Source organism: Heliangelus exortis, chromosome 1 (genome assembly GCF_036169615.1).
Source record: "Heliangelus exortis chromosome 1, bHelExo1.hap1, whole genome shotgun sequence".
Classification (NCBI taxonomy): domain Eukaryota; kingdom Metazoa; phylum Chordata; class Aves; order Apodiformes; family Trochilidae; genus Heliangelus; species Heliangelus exortis.
Window position 1 is genome coordinate 136320487 of NC_092422.1, and position 17969 is coordinate 136338455.

At 41.8% G+C, this 17969-nt stretch overlaps 2 protein-coding genes across 4 annotated transcripts in view; both read right to left on the reverse strand.

Annotated features, from left to right (window-relative positions):
* The window catches only part of IPO8 (importin 8), a 49881-nt gene extending 48253 nt beyond the window's left edge, over positions 1-1628 (reverse strand). Inside the window, exon 1 of one of the 3 annotated variants that reach the window (XM_071768988.1) lies at positions 1384-1628. In XM_071768988.1, the coding sequence (XP_071625089.1) occupies positions 1384-1467 (84 nt within the window). In that variant the 5' untranslated portion in view covers positions 1468-1628. Of the gene's footprint in view, positions 1-725; positions 749-1383 lie in introns of those variants that run through there. The other 2 variants (XM_071768998.1, XM_071769003.1) reach the window with 2 other exon arrangements.
* A 7832-nt stretch (positions 1629-9460) lies between these two features.
* The window catches only part of CAPRIN2 (caprin family member 2), a 33196-nt gene continuing 24687 nt past the window's right edge, over positions 9461-17969 (reverse strand). The window contains exons 16-20 of the mRNA XM_071769029.1: positions 16430-16613; positions 13835-14020; positions 12624-12724; positions 11769-11835; positions 9461-10371 (exon numbers count right to left, since the gene is read on the reverse strand). Of these exons, the coding sequence (XP_071625130.1) occupies positions 9803-10371; positions 11769-11835; positions 12624-12724; positions 13835-14020; positions 16430-16613 (1107 nt within the window). The 3' untranslated portion in view covers positions 9461-9802. The remainder of the gene's footprint in view (positions 10372-11768; positions 11836-12623; positions 12725-13834; positions 14021-16429; positions 16614-17969) is intronic.

Consider the following 17969-nt stretch of genomic DNA (forward strand, 5'->3'; position numbering starts at 1 on the left):
TGAAGCTTCACCGTACTTATTGGCGGTGTAAAAATGAGTGTTAGGAGCAGGACTGAGGAATCCAGATGGCTGCCCCTTTGTTTTGAGCCTGCCAAACATGCAGCAGTTTATTATTCTAGTTTTGACTCCTGTGTAACAGGCTGCTGACAAATATTTATAATTTTCCTCTCAGGCCTTACTAGCTGGGATAAAAATAGGTACTGATGAACTTTTAAAAGTAACTACACCATATAAAAAGTTCTGCGTTTTATCCAACTATCCCCAAGAACATTTTCAATGTCCTGTACTTAATCCACTGATTTAGTAAAGGAACTTGCCAACTGCTAAAGCGAGGATTAGCTATATCCAAATCAGGAGTTTTTCAGTTGCCTAAATAGAAAATTAAGCTGGAGTAGCAGTCCTGAAGCAGCACTAATTCCTGACAGTTCTCATTGACGGCTACATTAATACTCCAACACAACCGAAAATCCAAGTCCTCCAACAGAACTGATCAAACATCCCACTGAAGCACAGGGGTTCGAGCTTTACTAATGTTGTGCAAGGGAACTTCCTTCACATGTCCCAGTCGAGGTCACCGTTCTGATTCAGACACTGCCGCCGCATGAAGCTGTTGGGATGCTGCGGTAAATACCACCCACAAAAATCCCACGTGCCTTCCTCAAAGTTTTACCAGCTTGCTGCCGAACGGGGCAAAATGACCCCCCCGAGGGTCACCGCTCCCTAACCTCTGGCAGAACAACGGAGAGATGAGAGCAGAGGGCAGCTCTCTGTGGTCACGCCTTCCCGAACCGCACACCGAGCGGCACCGGATCGCCGCGCTTCGCTCCGCTTCGCCCCGCTCCCGGGGGTCACAAACCCACGAACAAAACCGAGCGACGGGAGCAGCGATCCCGCCGGCCACGGACATGGGGGCCGCCGCGCTCATCGCCCGCCACACGCAGGCTCCGAGCGCCGGCGGGTCCCACAGCGGCACGGCACGGCATGGCACACCCCGGCCCGGGGGTCCCGGCAGCCCGGGGGAGGCCCTGCCTCCCGCTGCCAGGCCCTACAGCCGAGAGAGCCCGGGCGGAGCGGCCGCTGACAGCCGGCGCGGAAGGGCCCGCTCCAGCGGGGGATGCTACCGCCGGCCCCGGCCCCGCTTGCCGCTGCAGCCCGCTGAGGGGGAAGGCAGAGGCGGGGGACTGCGGAGCGGGCGGCCCCGGCGCGGAGGAGCGGGCGCACCCCGACACCCGTCCCCTCACCCCCCCCCAACACCCCCGACCCCAGCCCTTGGCGCCGGGGTCCGGCGACCCCGTGCCGTGCGGCGGCCGTGTGAGGCGCAGCGGGGCGGGGGCGGGGCAGGGCCGCCGGCGGGTCCCGGCCGGGGCCGTCCGCCCCCCTCACCTGATTGAGCTCGTTTTCGGCGGCGATGCGCAGCTTGGGGTCTATGGTGCCCTTCAGAGCCTGGATGATCCTGTTGGGATCCATCTTGCCCTTCCCTCGCCGGCAGGCTGCGCTTCCCTGGGGGCAGGAGGAGGGAGAGGAACCCTCGCCGCTAGCGCCGCCGCCGCCGCCGCCCCCCCGTGCCACAGCCACAGGCTCCCGGCCCCCACCCCCCTCCGGTCCCTCTCCGCAGCCATTCACCGGTTTGCGACAGCTGGGTATCGGGAAGCGGGCGCTGCTTTACGGCCGCTGCGCCTCCTGCTGGCTTCGTGGAGAAAGCGGCCGGCGGTGGCCGCCATCTTGTTGTACGGACGAGAGTCAGCCCGGAGGAGTCGTTTCCGCGCCGCACCCCTGTCAGGGCGGCCATGTCGCGGTACGGAACGCAGCCCGGGGAGCCCGCCTCGCACCTTTCCCGTGGGGACAGAGCGGGGAGAGGGGCGGGGAGACCGCTCCCCCCACGGTGCGTCCGTGGCTGCCGGCTTCTCCGTTGCAGACTTCGCATCGCCTGTTCCTTGCTCCATCCCAAGCCGCCGCCGTCATGGCGATGGGGGAAGCGCAGCACCCCGGGAAGCAGCGGAACCCGGGACGGCTTCGCCAGTGCCAGCCGGGCCGGGGGAGGCAAGGGCCCAGCGCTGCTGCCAGGCTACACCTGCAGGGAGGCGGAGGGAGGGACGCTGCTTGGTGGCCCTTTTTGGTAGCCGAGAGTGAGTGGCAGCGCTGCCTGAGGCACTCCAGACCCACAGACATTTGGTTGTCCAACCCACGGAATGGATGCTTCGTGAGTAGGTCTCTGCGCTAGGTTTGCCAACACATCCTTTTCATTGGTATAAAAAAAAACCACACCAAAAAAAACCCCCAAAACCAAACAAAAGCCCCTACTTTTCCTTAATACTTGAATCCTTTTCCTAGTACTTTTCCAGCTTTTATACCAGGCTCGATCAAATGGGTTGAAGTTGTGCCGGTGGAGGTTCAGATTGAACATAGGAAAAACTTCCAGACTGAAAGAATGTGGGATCGTTGGAACAGGCTGCCCAGGGAGGTGGTGGGGTTGCCATCCCTGGGGGTATTCAAAAAACAGACGTGATGCTTTGTGAGATGATTTAGTGGTTACGGTGGTGCAGGACTGATGGTTGGACGTGAGGATCTTGAAGGTCCTTTCCAGCCCTGATGATTGCATGTTCTGTGTTTGCTGCCTTGTGAGTTGTTTGCCCAAGAATTAAAGCCAGAACACCAAGACTGAATAGTGGCAATGGTCAAATTGGTGGTGGAGAATCAACATTATTTACCTAAGTTGGTACCAAAGGTGTGTGCAGATCAACAAGAAAGACCAGCAACATGCAGGAAGGCAGAAATTTGCTGTGGGGTGCTGCCTGAAATGTACAGTTGGGACACACATCATCATTCCTGCTCTGCTTCTGAGAATGTTTCTTTGTGTTACTTGTCCTCACCATTACATGGATTAGTAGACACTGGAAATGGTTTGCATCTCTTAATGGTGTTTGTGTTTGAAAGTGGGTGGGAAAGTGCTTACCACTCAGGTTTTCAGAAATAAAAAACCACCATATCTTACTGCCAGCAGTTGACCAACTGTGATTCTCCACCCCTGTAATCCTATTTTCCCCCTTAATTCCTAGAACTAAAGGAAGATTTAAACAACCATGGAGATGTAAAGATGCCTATCAGAGCTACAGTTCACAGGCCAACATCATGCCAGAAAAACTTCATAGCAAATATGATCTTAGTGAGCCAAATCCTTTGGCTCCTTCTTCAGGTGATGTTTTACATAAACATTTACAACCCAGAGAAAGTGGGAAGAGCAGAAAGACTGTTTACTGTGTTTTGGAAGAGCAAAACACAAGGGCAATTACAAGATCACCCCTTCATATATATGCCTTAAAATACAGCTGGACAGTATGTAATTTGCTCATTGTAATTACACTATATAACATCATCTCTCATTACTACTCCCCCGTTATGAAAACAGCAGGGCTTTCCACAACTTACATATCACCTGACCTGTACTGAAGAATATCCTTCTTAACAACACACAGGAGTGCCACTCGTGGTAGGGATACCCTTCTCTAACCTGTATGGTAATACTTGCCACAACATCTTTACTACCACTAAATAATTTAAGTTCCTAAATTGATTACGAAGAAAATGTTAGAGCAGCTAATACTATAATGATTACATTAAAAAAAAAAAAAAAAAAAAAAGTCCTTGAATTGCTATGCTTGTAATTAAAGCATAATCTAGCTCAAAAGTTAGTACCTGTCTACTTAGTGTTTGGAAACTGCACTCCTGTGGTTTTCATGAGTTGAAGTGCTGCAGAACACCTGACTATTATAACTCAAGAAGGGTCTGTCCTCCAGTAACACAGCTCCATGGCATCTAGCAAAAAAATACAAGTACTTTCACTCACCATTTAATTTCTTCTTCTTAGAAGCAGGCTAGAGTATGTTCAGTAATCATAAAATATAAACAAAACCAATGTAAGTGAAGGAAGTATATACTGTCAACTATGGTGATTCTTTGTAATTTTCCCATTTTGGTTAAAATAGCAAATAAAACATTCCAGTGAAAACTTCCCATTTTAAAGGTCTTGGAACAGGTATCAAAGCAAATCAGAAAGGATTTGCACTACTTCCTTTTTCCAAATTAGCATGCTATGGACAGTTTAAAAGGAGTTCTAGTTTATTCCCTTTCTGCATATTCATCTGTGGTAGGAAAACTTAAAAGTTACAAAATGCATTTGTTGAAGAACTTCAGTCTTGTGGAGCTGGTTATGCAGAATGTATCGATAAAGAACAAAACATGCTTTAAGTATATTTTTAACACCTTTCTAAATTTTTTCATAGTTTTATTGCTCTTACCACTTGTATTTAAAATGGCTCTTTTAAACACAGAAAATTCGCTACAAAAAGTGGCAAAGATTTTACACCTGAGATTTTGCTTTTTGTGCACACAGCCATCAGTGACAGCAACTCTCTAAATCAAGTAACATCCAGTTCAGTGATGCTTATTTCCTTTGTAACATGTCAGCAGTGATTTCATTGTGGAAGTACTGGTCAAAGCATTTTAGTATACCAGGGTGCTGGGTTTGATGTATGCCTGATACTTCTTTCCATAAAACATGAGCCTCCATAAATACCAGTGGCCGTGTTATTCTGAAAATAAGCTTGGTCACTAACTGAAATATTTTTATGTAACTTCAAAATACTTATGAGCAAGAACCAGCATGCCTTTTTGTTAGAGCAAAGGTTCTGTCACTATTTTTGGCTTCCCTTACTACAAAATAACGTATCTGAAAATTAATTGGAATTTAAAAAGAAAAAAATTTAAAAAGAAAACAACGAAAACCCAGTCTCTTTTACTACGCTGCCAAATAAAAAATCTGAGATAAAGCAGATAAAATTCTGAGATTTTCTTGTCAGCTAACACCGCTGTTGAGAGAACACCCAATGTGAAAAATAAGATAACAAATTAGCTAAAAATAAGTAAAGTAAATAAAATTTGCCCAAGCATACAAGTACAGAAAAAAAAGATGACAATTAAAGGGAGGTGGCAGGTATGGGGAAACAAACATTATTATTGTTTTAAGGTTCAAAACTCTCCAGGTGCATTATAACAACAGTTTTATGAAGTATTCAGAACAAGCAATCATATTTTGAAACTCAGTGGCTGAAATCAAGGATTTTTAGAGCAATGGAAGTTTTACTTCAGTGAGAAACAGAGCAAGTTTCTGATGGAGTTGCTATCAAGGTAACTTGGTTAAGCTCAAGAATTGTGGTAGGTGAAGACAGACCCAGGAAGCCTTATGTATTGCAGGTTACTTAAAATTAGTCCTTTCACTTTTGGTTGCTCTGAAATTCAGGCAGTATTTTAGCATCCATTTTATCTGGATGCTGTGCCACATCCTTTCTGCTGGCATAGAACAACTTGTTCCATTAGCACACCAAGCAAGTTCCTGATTGTAAGTTGCAGTTAATGACACACTCATGGAAAAGAATGAGAAAGAAGACAATAACCCTTCGTGTAAGGTGCTGAGCTAAAAGTGATCCAGTGTTCAATACAGGATTTACCTCATTGTAGTAAGTGAATGACGAAGTGATTGCACCCATACTTTGTATAAAGCCTTCATTTCTCACCAGCCACAGCCCTTGCTCATCTCAGACCCAAACAGTCCAAAAGCTGCATGAACCTGTGCTGTCTACCCAAGTTAGTACTTTGCAATTTTCTTTTTTTTTTTCAAGTACACCACCACCTGGAAATGCTCAGTCAGCAGATACAAAGTCACAAGCTTTTTCATTCTTAATAGAATTGTTCATAGTTGGGAGACAAGACACAAAATGAAGTTGATCAGAGACCTGTGAACAAGTGCATAACTCCAGTTAGCTCCAGTACAACAGAACAGTGACATTCCCTGCACCACCACTGTAGCCTGCAGGATGGAGGTTTCCTTAGCTGCAGGAGATCATCTGTGACAATTCTGGCAGATCATTCATGGTCTCCTCTCACCTCCACAACCTGGAAAAAACACAAAAGTCACAAATCCATTTTAACTTGCTGAAAACTTTGCCATGGTTGAACCCTGTGAGTAGGTGGCTCAGCACCACACAGCTGCTCATCCCCCCAACCCTGTCATCCTAGTGGTGTGGAAGAGAGAACTGGAAGGGCAAGAGTGAGAAAACTCTGGGCTGAGATAACCATAGTTTAATAAGTAAAGCAAAAGCTGCACACTCAAGCAAAGCAGAACAAGGAATTCATTTATCACTTCCCATCAGCAGGCAGGTGTTTTTCAGGATGGAAAGCTGGGCTCCATCACATGCAACAGTTACTTGGGATGTCGGGTGCCTTAACTTGAACATCTCTCCTTCCTCCTTATTCACCCAGCTGGGACTGGTGAGCACTTTGACTCCTTTGGTCCAGTGGGATCAGCAATCCCAGCTGTGTCCCTCTCAACTTCTTGTGATCCCCATCCCACTCACTGGCAAGGCAGTGTGAGAAACAGACGAGGCCATGAGGCTTGTAAATCAAAGCTTAGTGCTAACTTAAGCATTCCTATTTTATCCTATTTTGTTCAAAAATCAAAAACATAGCACCTTACCAGCTACTCTGAAGAAAAATAACTCCATCCCAGCCAAAGCCAATGCACCCTCTCATATCACAGGGTTATTCCAGTATTTCATTGAACGGAGACAAGGAAACATGGAAATTGCCTCACTCCAAATGAAAAATGAGTGTTAGCTCCTTACCCATGTAGCTTACCTTCTGCAGGCTGCACAAGATCACTAAACCAGAGAAAATTTAGGTGGTAACCAATTTGTACAGCAAATACAGCAACAGGAAATTAGCAGAACTATGATGTCCCTTTGCATGTTTTAATTAGATCTGATTATCATCATTATAGAGTTGAGGCATGTTACCTAGTGCAACAATTTAATAAACTTTGTTTTACAGCTACTGAGGAAAAGTGTTGGCAGACAGTATTTCTATCAAGTCTATGCCAGTGTTATCCCAAATATTTTCAAGTTGGGAAACTCAACTGTTAAATGCTTTGCCTCAGAAGTATAATATGGATCTAGGTCTTTAGTCTGGACATACTGAGGCAAATTAAAACTGTATCAGTGAGTAACACACTGAAATGGTTTGAAATAGTTGGAGAAGCTTTAAAAAACACATTAATCTAGAAGCATAAAGAATGAGGTATGAGATAACAATAGCCTAGTGTTTTGCATTATGGGAAACCATACTAAGTCATGTTGTTAGGTATATTGAACACCAATTTTCTGCTGGTGGATTTTGGCCAGCTTTTGGTGCTTTGCTTGGTCTTTTAAAGTTGCTTTTTTTTTTTTTTTTTTTTTTTAAAAAAAAAAAAACACAGCCTTATCAGACAAGTACTTTCAAGTCACACCTAGTCTCCAAACTTTTATGATAGTACTGGTTCCAGTGTACTTATATGCCATTTTGTAAGAGGTGAGCTAGAGCTGTGTCCATGGCTCTGACTTGGAAGCACAGGTAGTTATAGGTACATAATTTTAGAAACCAACAACTCTAGCCACCATACTACATGAGAAACCTACTGGATATCATTGGTTATATTTTCAGTTAGTTTACAGGAAGAGAATTGTCCGAGTTGTTTTTTTTTAAATAATTATCAGTGAAAGAAAGATATTTTAAAGTAGTTGATAAAGTAGATATTATTATGATTCAGGCTGATAAAGCCTATAAAATATGAAGTTTCTTAAAGCCATGCATCATATGATTTATGGTCAATCTTGCTATTAGAGAACAGTACAATGATTAGATCTCATGTTTCATCTGCAAGATGTAAACTAAGTCTCAAATGGATCCACCCAACAGTTGTCCAGATTTGATTGAACTAGAGCATTAGAAAACCTGTGCTTCATGTATTCACTGTAATTGCATCAGAAGCTGCCAAAGACCAAGCTCATTAGCAATGCTTAAAAGTATTGGTAACTTGTTCTTAAAACAAAGAAGTTCACCATACAAGTACATATGGCAAAACCAGGTGGGATAAACTATGTGCTAGAGCAAGACACCAGCACTGAGGCAGGCTGAAGCACAAGGGTTACCCTGCTCAGAAGCCAGCCCTACACAGAAAGCTCATTTATTTAATTATCCCTATGCAGGCAGCATGGGAGAAGAGGGACTGGGTCAGTGCTCAGGACATCTGAAAAGGTCTGTTGGAAAAGTAATTCCTTTTGTCCACAGCTGCTAAGCTATTGCAATTTTATCTGAAATATAACCCTATTATAAAAGTTAGTTTCAGAAAAAAGTATTATGTAAACTCCTGCCACTTATGTCTTGAGTGTTCCAGAAAAAAACCCCTCTTTACTGGCTGAAGTCAGAATCAGCATGTTTAAAAATAAAAATACAAGCTTAAGTATTCAGTGGGCTTCACGTTCATCCCTACAGCTTTATTCTACCTAAACTTGTCTTAGAACTTGCTAAAGGAATTAAACTAAGACTCAAGTATGATCACCCTGAAAATCTACATGAAACAAATCTAAGCTTGCAATAAAACCATGATCTTTACAGCAGTAACTTTATGAGGTCATGCCAGACAACTTATAGTAGCATCTGCATGGTAGCAGGGAAGAGCTGTTGGAAGTTGAGAAGCCAGTTACCAAGAAGCAGCAGCTTTGTATTAGGTCTGCAGTATATTCCATTTCAGTTTTTATTTTCATTTAATTTAGAAGGAAGCCAAATGGCTTTTATTTTGCCCAGTTCTAGTCCTAATATACCTGTCAGGCTTTTGCACTAGCTACCATATTACACTGAAAATACTTTCCACTGCTAAAACAAATTATTGGAGCCTTTAAGAGTACAAAAAGCTTGTGGTTATACAAAGACATACATCATGGCTCTTCAGGTCAAGAGATTGCTGAAGACTGGTCACACTGCCTGCTTGCCTGTAAGAAAGGAATTTCATAAATGCTTCCTAGTATTTGTATTCAGGTTTAAAATGCAAGCAGCAGGCTTCAACTACAGATACCAAGTTACTCAACTGTTCCCTGAAAGGAAGAAATAACTTGCACTGTAAGCCATTTCAAGACTCTCAAGAATAAAGCCATGTTTGTGCTTCAAAAAGGTGAATTTTAAGATATATTGCAGCTGAATACCACTGTGAGCCAGCCCTTCAGTGATTTTAAGAATTTCAACTGCATTGCTGCTGGAGGACAGGTGATGTGACAAAGCTAAATTTTGACAGGATATATATTTAAAATAATTAGTCCTAATGAATTACATAGCATTTCACTTCTAATTTCTTGACCTTTGTTAGGAAGGAAGCAACAATCTTGAATTCATTTCCATCAAGGGAGCACTCTTGAGAATGGCAACAAACAAGTGCTAAACAAACAAGGAATCCCAGTTGAATTGTACTGTTTACCCTGAATTATTTCACCTTGAAGACCAGCTCTATGTATTAGCATGCATGCACACCCCACATCAGGAATACCCTTAGTTTGTTATATTTTACAAACAAAGACCACTGGCAAGATTAATACTAAAATGCATATTAACTTGTTTTATTGAGGCACAACAAGGCATTGTGAATAGCCCATACTTGAGGCAATCAATAGTGTAGTAAGCTGGACATTAATACAGTTTAGGGTAAGTGCAAACAATATACATTCACAGCTTTACTAGCAAGGCTACATCACAACTGATAAAGTGCCAAATTAGTGCTGATTCAGTACCCCAACTCCATGATTTCACCTTGCACCAGGACCATCATTCCCCTCAATAATGGAACCACCTATCTTCTATAAAGTCAGTATTAAGTGCAAAGCTAATCCCACCCCCATCCACCAAAGTGTTTGGAGTAGCTCTTTTGTAAACATCGCACTGGATTTTAGTCCTGATAAAGGAGGTATCCCGAAAAGGTGGAGTATTTCCAGCTACTTCCATAGATGGCTCCCCGGTGCAGACGCAGCCAGATCTGATCTCCCTGGAAGAGCTGCAGGACTGCATGGTTACTTGCTGTTTCATGATCAGGAGCCCCATCATTTGCATAAGCTGACACAAGGACCTCTTCATTCTTCATGAGATTCACGTACAGGGGAACATTTACAGCCAGTTTCAGCATGTGGAAGATGAAGACGTAGGTACCGTTCACTGGACAGTTGAACCTCCCAAGCTGGATATCAAAAGTTTCTCCCAGGTTGTTCAGCAACAGATCAAACACAATTGGCTGGTCTAGTGTTCCAGGTGCTAAGTTAGATGTTCTAGCAGCTGAAAAGGCAACTCTCATCTGCTGCAGGAGGGGGTAGACGTGCACTGGTAGTATGGTGGCAGCTTGGCTTGTCACTGGCACATCAACGGGGGTGATGCTGCGGGAGTCACCCTGCCCAGAGTCCCCACTGTTAAAGGTTTCATTGTCTCGCTCAGGACTGCTCACCTGGGAGGAATCACTCCACCCTGCTGTTAAAGATCATGAGCAATAATAAGTATTGTAGCAGAAGCAGCATGCCCTTAAACCAGCAGGCATAATCTTAAGCAACAAGTGTATGGGCTTTGCAACACGCTTGCCTTCCAGTTACAGAAAAAGGACCCCAGCGGGGACAGAACTTTGAAGCTGGTTTACATTTATGACATGTTAAGTTATGGTACATCTTGCTGAATTGAACTATGAACAATGACTTTTCATGCTTTTAAAGTAGAAGAGAGCAGTACCTCAATAACTTCAGTATTTGCCACATAATCATAAAAAAATGTGCTAACTCCTAAGTGGAAAGAAAATGTAATTTCTGAAAAAAATGGCCAAGTTACTAAGACCCAGGTAGTTACTTAGTCACCCTCAAGACCTGAAATTCTACTTCAACTTCCCTCAATACTGTCCTTCTGGAGTTGCATCCTTAGGTCATATCAACCTATGATGCTAGAATATTTTAAGTCTGAAGAACCAGAATTGCTTTTAAGCTTTCTGCACCCTACTTCCCAAAAATTAAGCAGTTTACCTTTTCAAATATCCAGGTTAACAGTCTAGATTGACAACATTATTACATATGAGAAATTTAAAGCAGTCACCCTCAAGATGAAAACCATTATTTCCACTGCAAAAGAAACCCTAAGATATCAACTTGGTTTTATTGGCTTAGTGCTAATGAATACTTGTCAGGTGTTAACTAACCACACCCTTGCTTCTAATTCTCTTCTGAAGTATATTCAGAGTTCTCTCAGACTGAGAGAATCTGCTTGTCCCCAGAAGCTTCCACATGCCACAATTTCCCTTTATTCTTCAAAGTAGCAATCCACAGTTTCTATTAATCTCACTTTTCACTGATAGCACTCTAAATCCATCTTTTCCCAACATATGCAGTAGCATTAAATAATCTTTTTCACAGCTTCTCAAAATACATGCTATTCATGCTTGGATTCAAACAATGTCTTGTGTATTTCTTTAGGTTTCATTCTCCAGCATGGAAATATAAGAAAGCTGTATTTCCACACAAACTACTTTAACACAGAAAAAGTTACCTGGCAAAGTTTCCAGGATCTGACAGCTTACCCAGAATCATGCAATTAAAGGAAGAAGCAAAGCAACATCAGAACCACCCTGTATTTTTCTGGTCAGTTCGTGAAAAAAATTTAGTAAGGTGCCACTGTGTCATGACTGCCATGTTACAACAAATTGAGAATAGTGAAATTAAATCTGCAGCTTTGTACTGCTGTGCAAGAACAGTCCTTCAGCTTCCATCTAGCTTAATTTACACCCAGCTTGGTTTCTTTGGGTGCCAGTATACTTTTATTCACTCTTCACAACACTCCACTTGAGCATCTGCTTCATCCAAGCACCTATGTACCACTGGGTAACTTACCTCTTGAATTTGCTCGAGGACCACTAGTTATCCCTCCTCTTTTATAGCACTGCTGGTAATTAACATCCTGAAAAGGAAAGAGAAGTATTAGCAAGATGGCTATAAGCAAATCTGAAAATAAGCAGCACTAACAAATAGAGTATTCTTTCATTTGCACAAGTAACTCAAGCTGTAGCATAGACAATGATGAAGCTCAGAATTAAGATGTAGATGAACAGTCTTATTTATGGAAAATTTACAACAGCTTGTATGAAATAAGAGCTATTTCTATGCTCTATTCAATGCCAGAGCTATTAAATCTAAGAGCTATTCATTGCCAGTTCTAGCAAGGTTATCTTCTGAATTACACACTCAGTTCAGTTCTTTGAGCAATATATTAAATCTCAGGTCTGTCAGAAGTCCATGAGTCTGTACAATATAATGTATTTTATTTCAAAGCTGAAGACCCTCCCCCCAACAGGAACATTTGCTTTCTTGAATATTATTTTTTTGAATTATTTTTTTTTGCCTAACCTCTTTCTCAGCCAGTTCATTTAGTAGTTCATTGTTTCAGACTATAGAGGCATGTACTGCGTACCACCTTTAAAAAACATAGTAAAATTGTCTACTTATACTACATCCTATTTGACATTTGTTTGCATTTCAGAGTCCCTTCACACCAAAATAAACCTGTTATACCATCATTACCTGTCTGAACATACTTTATTTTAACTGTTGTTTACTGTTCAAAAGTGTTTTGGCTAAGAGACAAATAACCTCTAGCTCACCCGTGAAAATAATGAGAAGCTGCAGTATTATGATACTTAATTCCTGTACAGTGCTCAAAAGGTTACTGCAAACAATGTGAGTACTCACCCTCTGAGAATATGGCATCCCAGCATAATCTCTACCAGGGAACTGCAGCTGGCCATAGCTGCCATTAGTTATTGAGGGTGAGCCTCTGTAAGCATCAAAACCTGTTCCAATAAAATTGATTATTCAGTATCCTCTTGTTTACAGCACAAGTCCAGAATACAACAAGAGCTCTCTTTTGGCAGTTATCATGTGTGTTAATTTATGTCATTGCACACCTATTCATTTATTCATAATTTGGAGCAAAGTCTCACTACTCCTATAAAGAATGCATTTCATTAGCTATTCAGAACTACCCACTGTGTATCAAAATTAATTTATAAAAGTATAACATCAGACCTTACCAATTGCCTCTGATACTAATGGGACTTCACATAACAGCTGAAAAACGTTCTAGATCCTGAGACAGGATTTAACACAGGCTTGAGATTTTCTTTTGCTATTAGAGATGCTTCCCTATTACATTTTCACATTTTGATGCTATTATATCTAGCCTCTTTAGCTAACAGACTACTACTAAAGTGGAGTTGCAAACAATTTAGTACCAGACACTACCAAACCCTTAACTGCTGTTAAGTTATAACTATACAGCTCACTGTCTGGTACATATTCCTACAAAGTACTGAGCACTCTCAGTAACAGCAACAACTATCACAGACTAAGTTCCCTTGCATTTCAAAGTGGAACAGGCAACAGATACCAGCACCCTCAAGCTAGTGCCTGCTTCAAGTCAGCTGAAACTTCCTGTAGTACTTCAGCTAGTAGCAGAATAGCAATTTATTTGCAGACCAAATAATTTTCCTCTTAAAACTCTTCAGTTAAACCGGAAGAGCTATCCACTACTGCCAACCTCTCCCCCATCCTTGCTTCAGCTGATAATATTAAAGTCAAAGCTAGCCAAAGACTAACTTGTTTTGGGCAAATACTACAAGCAGCAACTTGACAAAGTACTTGCCCCAAATGTTAGCAAGACTGATACCAAAGTGTAAAGTTTGGAATTATAAAAGAAATAGCAAGCAGAAAAGTCTATACTATTAATTTAATAACCTATTATTTCTACTTTCATAATCCAAAAAGCTATGAAACTGCTCTGCAGTTGAGCTGACATCCGAAGTATAAGGACTACAAACAAAAGTCAGAATGGACTTGTAACTGAAGACCTTATTTCTCTGCACATTGCTCTTAGAAGTCTTAATATAAAAACTGAAATTTACCTTTGTAGCCACCAGGGCAACGATATGAATTAGCCAGTGACCTTCCACCTCTTGTAGATCCTCTGACAGACCCACGGCTGTTAAGGTAAGGCTGAGAGGGTCTGGGAATAACATTAGTCTGTGCTGGATAAAAGGTAAGGCTACCATTGCTAACAGGAACAGCTCCTTCAGGTTGATAATTCACTGCTTTAAACAGAAAGTACAGATGAATTAAAACTTTTAGAACTGTAATAAGTTACCACAACAAGAAGGAAGCAGTTCAGAGACTAAGATGCTCTGAGTATCCTATTCTTGGGACACTTCATTACTCTAAGTAGGGATCCCCTCCCCTTTGTTCTGTGGAGTGTAATGCTTGCTGAAATACACTGTAGATGGCCCAAGCCCAGTGTAAGCCTCTAATGCATTCAGCTACGTCCAGTTGCACAGCAGCAGAGCAGGATTTAACTTATTTATATTCTTGATGCTGCTAACAAATCAAACAACACCCATTTCAGAATTTTCACACAGAACCAACACTTGTACTAGCAAGACCTCAGTGGCTTATGTGATAAATAAGACAACCTCAGTGTTGGCATCCTTCAAAATGAGAAACTCAGTCTTACCTAGATACACAAGACATCTATAGAAAGTAGATACTTGGGTTCAAGTCTCTTCAGACATTCCTACTGTATGTTATTAGGCAGTTCACCCCCAAGCAGGTATTCCAGAACACTTAATGGTTTAGTGGTTAGCTTTAGATACATACCTTACAACCATGAACATGTTTCCACAGGACTGCACTTTGTATCATTCCAAAAGCTTAAAATTGTTCCAGTGTGACATTCTAACCCCCTTTCTGAAGCCCGTGCAGAGCCACTGCACAAGACTAATAAAAAAATCAGGATGTTACATCAAAAAACTGTAGGCTGATCACCTGTAGTCTATGATAAGGAACATTCAAGCTTAAGAATGTTTTTTTTACTGCTATGCTTATACTGTTCTTTGGAGCTCTTCTTGTGTCCCACTGGCTTCACGTAGTATGGGTCTATTCCTACAATAATTTCAAACAACAGTAATTTTAAGTGAACTTGAGTCACATGATTAGAAAAAGTCTTACAAGTCCAGATTCCTGACAGTTTCCTCTCATCCTGGTACCTGTTTCAAGCAAATTTAGGGGCTAGTCTCATTCAAATTTTAGTGTCAGATACACAGAATCACTTGGTACAGTGTCTGAATATCAAACAGGTCAGTGTGTTGACTATGAAGTTTAGTATTCCTCGGGTCAGATAGACCCAACCAGCTAATGAAGTCAGCCTTGGTGAAAACTCAGAGCTATATAAAGAGAAGTAAAAGCAGGATTATCTTTTGCTGCAGGTTGTGCTGTCATCAGCTTGCACCTGCTTCAGACAAAAAGCACATGCGTGAACAGTTCCTGCAGCTCAGCTGATTCGGTATCTCGCTGAATTACAGTAACTTGTGACTGAGACCTCCTAGGTAGGAAACCAGCCTTCTTAGGTAACAAACACATGACAAATTTAGGGCCACATTAAGAACAACTTGATCCCTGTTACATGTTTTTAATTAAAAGAGGGTTAATTCAGATGAGGTATTAAGAAATTCTTTACTGTGAGGATGATGAGGCTCTGGAACAAGTTGCCCAGAGAAACTATGAATGCTCACCCCCCTGGAAGTGTTTAAGGCCAGACTGGATGGGGCTTTGAGCAACCAGGTCTAGTGGGAAGTGTCCCTGCCCACATCAGGGGGGTTGGAACAAGATGATCTTTAAGGTCTCTTCCAACCCAAACCATTCTGTGGTTCTATGAACTTCTACATCACAAGATACAGCTGGAGTGATAAGCATGAGTGGCAGACATGATCTGTCAGCAACATCTAGAATGCCTCTCTTAGCTCTTACACTAAAGTGTAATATCTACATGAAGAATGTGGCAAGTACTTGTACAATCAATCAAGATCAGTCATGCTTTACAGTCATTGTGTTATGAGTTTTAATTTCAAAGTAAAGATATTAACCTGTTCTTAAACAAAAAATTTGAATCCTAAACAGCTCCTAGATGACATCTTAGGTTGCACCAGTAGCACAAAATACTCATCACTTTGGGCAATTCACTCCAGCACTGAAAGCTTATCCTGACTTTCTTATTTAGCATCCTGCAACCCCAAGCACTACAGCAACACTCATGTCTGTCAGAGGCCAAATTAATGGCTCCAAATGAAGTATTTCACCACTGCTTCAATTCCAAGCAAACAATTGTTTTGGCTGAGAAGTATCATTGCAAACTTGAGTTTTCCAGTAGGTGGGAAATTCTTTTATCAGATCTATAGGGAACACTCTCTCTATAACTAGTATAGAAACCAGTTTGAAGCAGCCTTTCATCCTGCTAGCAGTTTTGAAGTTCAGTTTACATACCACAGCACCAACTAAGGTTAGACCTGAAGTAACCCTAAAGTTAACAGGTGCTGTATGACAGTGGTTCAGAATGCCACTGAGTTGGAAGAACCTGAATACACTCACAGCACATGTTAATGAATTCAAATACTACTATAACCTGAAGAACTTCAAAGACTACTTGAAACAGAGACACAAACAGTTCTCACCTGAAGACAGAGGTTCTTGTGAAAGAGAGCTTTGTTCTGCAACATGAGAAGATGGTAACTGGCATTGAGGAGGAGTCTGTGTACTTGCTGTGGAGTAACTCTGGTTATATCCTGATGAATATGAAGAATCCTCTTTAATTTCCTGGTCTTTACGTGGAGGCAGTGGTGCATTCACTTTAAATACCTAGGATATATTTAAAGAAAAGTGCTTAACACTCCCATCTGAAGTCTCTGCCTACTTCTACCACCCTGCTATGATGTGGTTTACATCCATATGCCTAGATCAGTTCCTAGAACACCAACTGTCTCTTAGAATGAGGAAGACTGGTTTACAACCCATCCTTTCCTCAGCAAGCTTTTAGAACTTACTCTTATTTTTAGAGCTACTGCCCAAGAAATGTCTTGACTGATCATAGCTGCCATGTTTGCTGGCAACTACAACTACCATACTGTATGATGTTTTACTTCTATGGGAAGTCAACTGCTGGATTGCCTTTGTCCTACAGCTTTTGACCTGAAGAGAGTCTGTAGTGAGAGGAGATTTCATGTTTGGGAAGAATTTGGGTCTTCATGCCCATCTTGGCATACCTGGTGTAACATGACTATTCCCTCAGATAAATCCCATATTAGATTCCCTTTCACCCCTTTAAGAAATTGAGCCTCAACTTCCTAATTCCTTTTTTAAGTTACTTAGGTTACACACTTACTGTAAGGGAAGGGTCTTTTAATTCAAGTTTTAATGAACTGAACAGCTGGGTGGTACACTTATTAGTTAAATCTAATCAGAGTTTAGTCCCTTCAGCAACCATTTCTTTATAGTCAATTACCCAAAATTATCACAACTGATTTTGTCAAGTGACAATTAGTATCAAGATCAACTAGAATCTGAGTAAAAGGATCTATATTTTGTATAAAGACCTTCCAGAAGTACCAAGTCTAGAGGTGCATCTAACTTTTTTCCACTACTACAAACTGTCCAAACAGACCAGGGCAAGATCAGCTACATCTAGATCCCAGCAAAACTTCACAACTTGAGAGTTCTTGTCATTTACAGAAGTCTCTATGAATATAATGGGAAAGTAACATTTTTTTTCCAGGGTCAGGAAGCCAACTGTTTCCTCTAGCAGGCCAGCACACAACCCCCTTATGACACTACTATCTGTATCTCAGTACTGCAAGATGCAGATAGTCTTACAAGTTGTGGAACTGTACTGTACATTTGTTAAAATGGAAAATGCCTTTGAAGAATTTCAGTGACTTCTTTTCTAAGCTTGCCGTTAACCAAAACCATTAAATGAAGGTTTACAGCAACTTCTGAACAAGTACAGGGATTAAACAAATACAGGGAAGTGAACATGAACAACTGAAAGGAGACCCTTACTCTGAGTCCCTCTGAGCTTGTACTACATATTACTAGACAATAGCAATGTTTTAGAGAACATTCCTATGATGTATGGCCTGGAAAACATAATACCTATTTGCAAGAAACACTATTCTTACCCTATGGGGAGTATTCCCTACTTATCTATATTGAGTACTT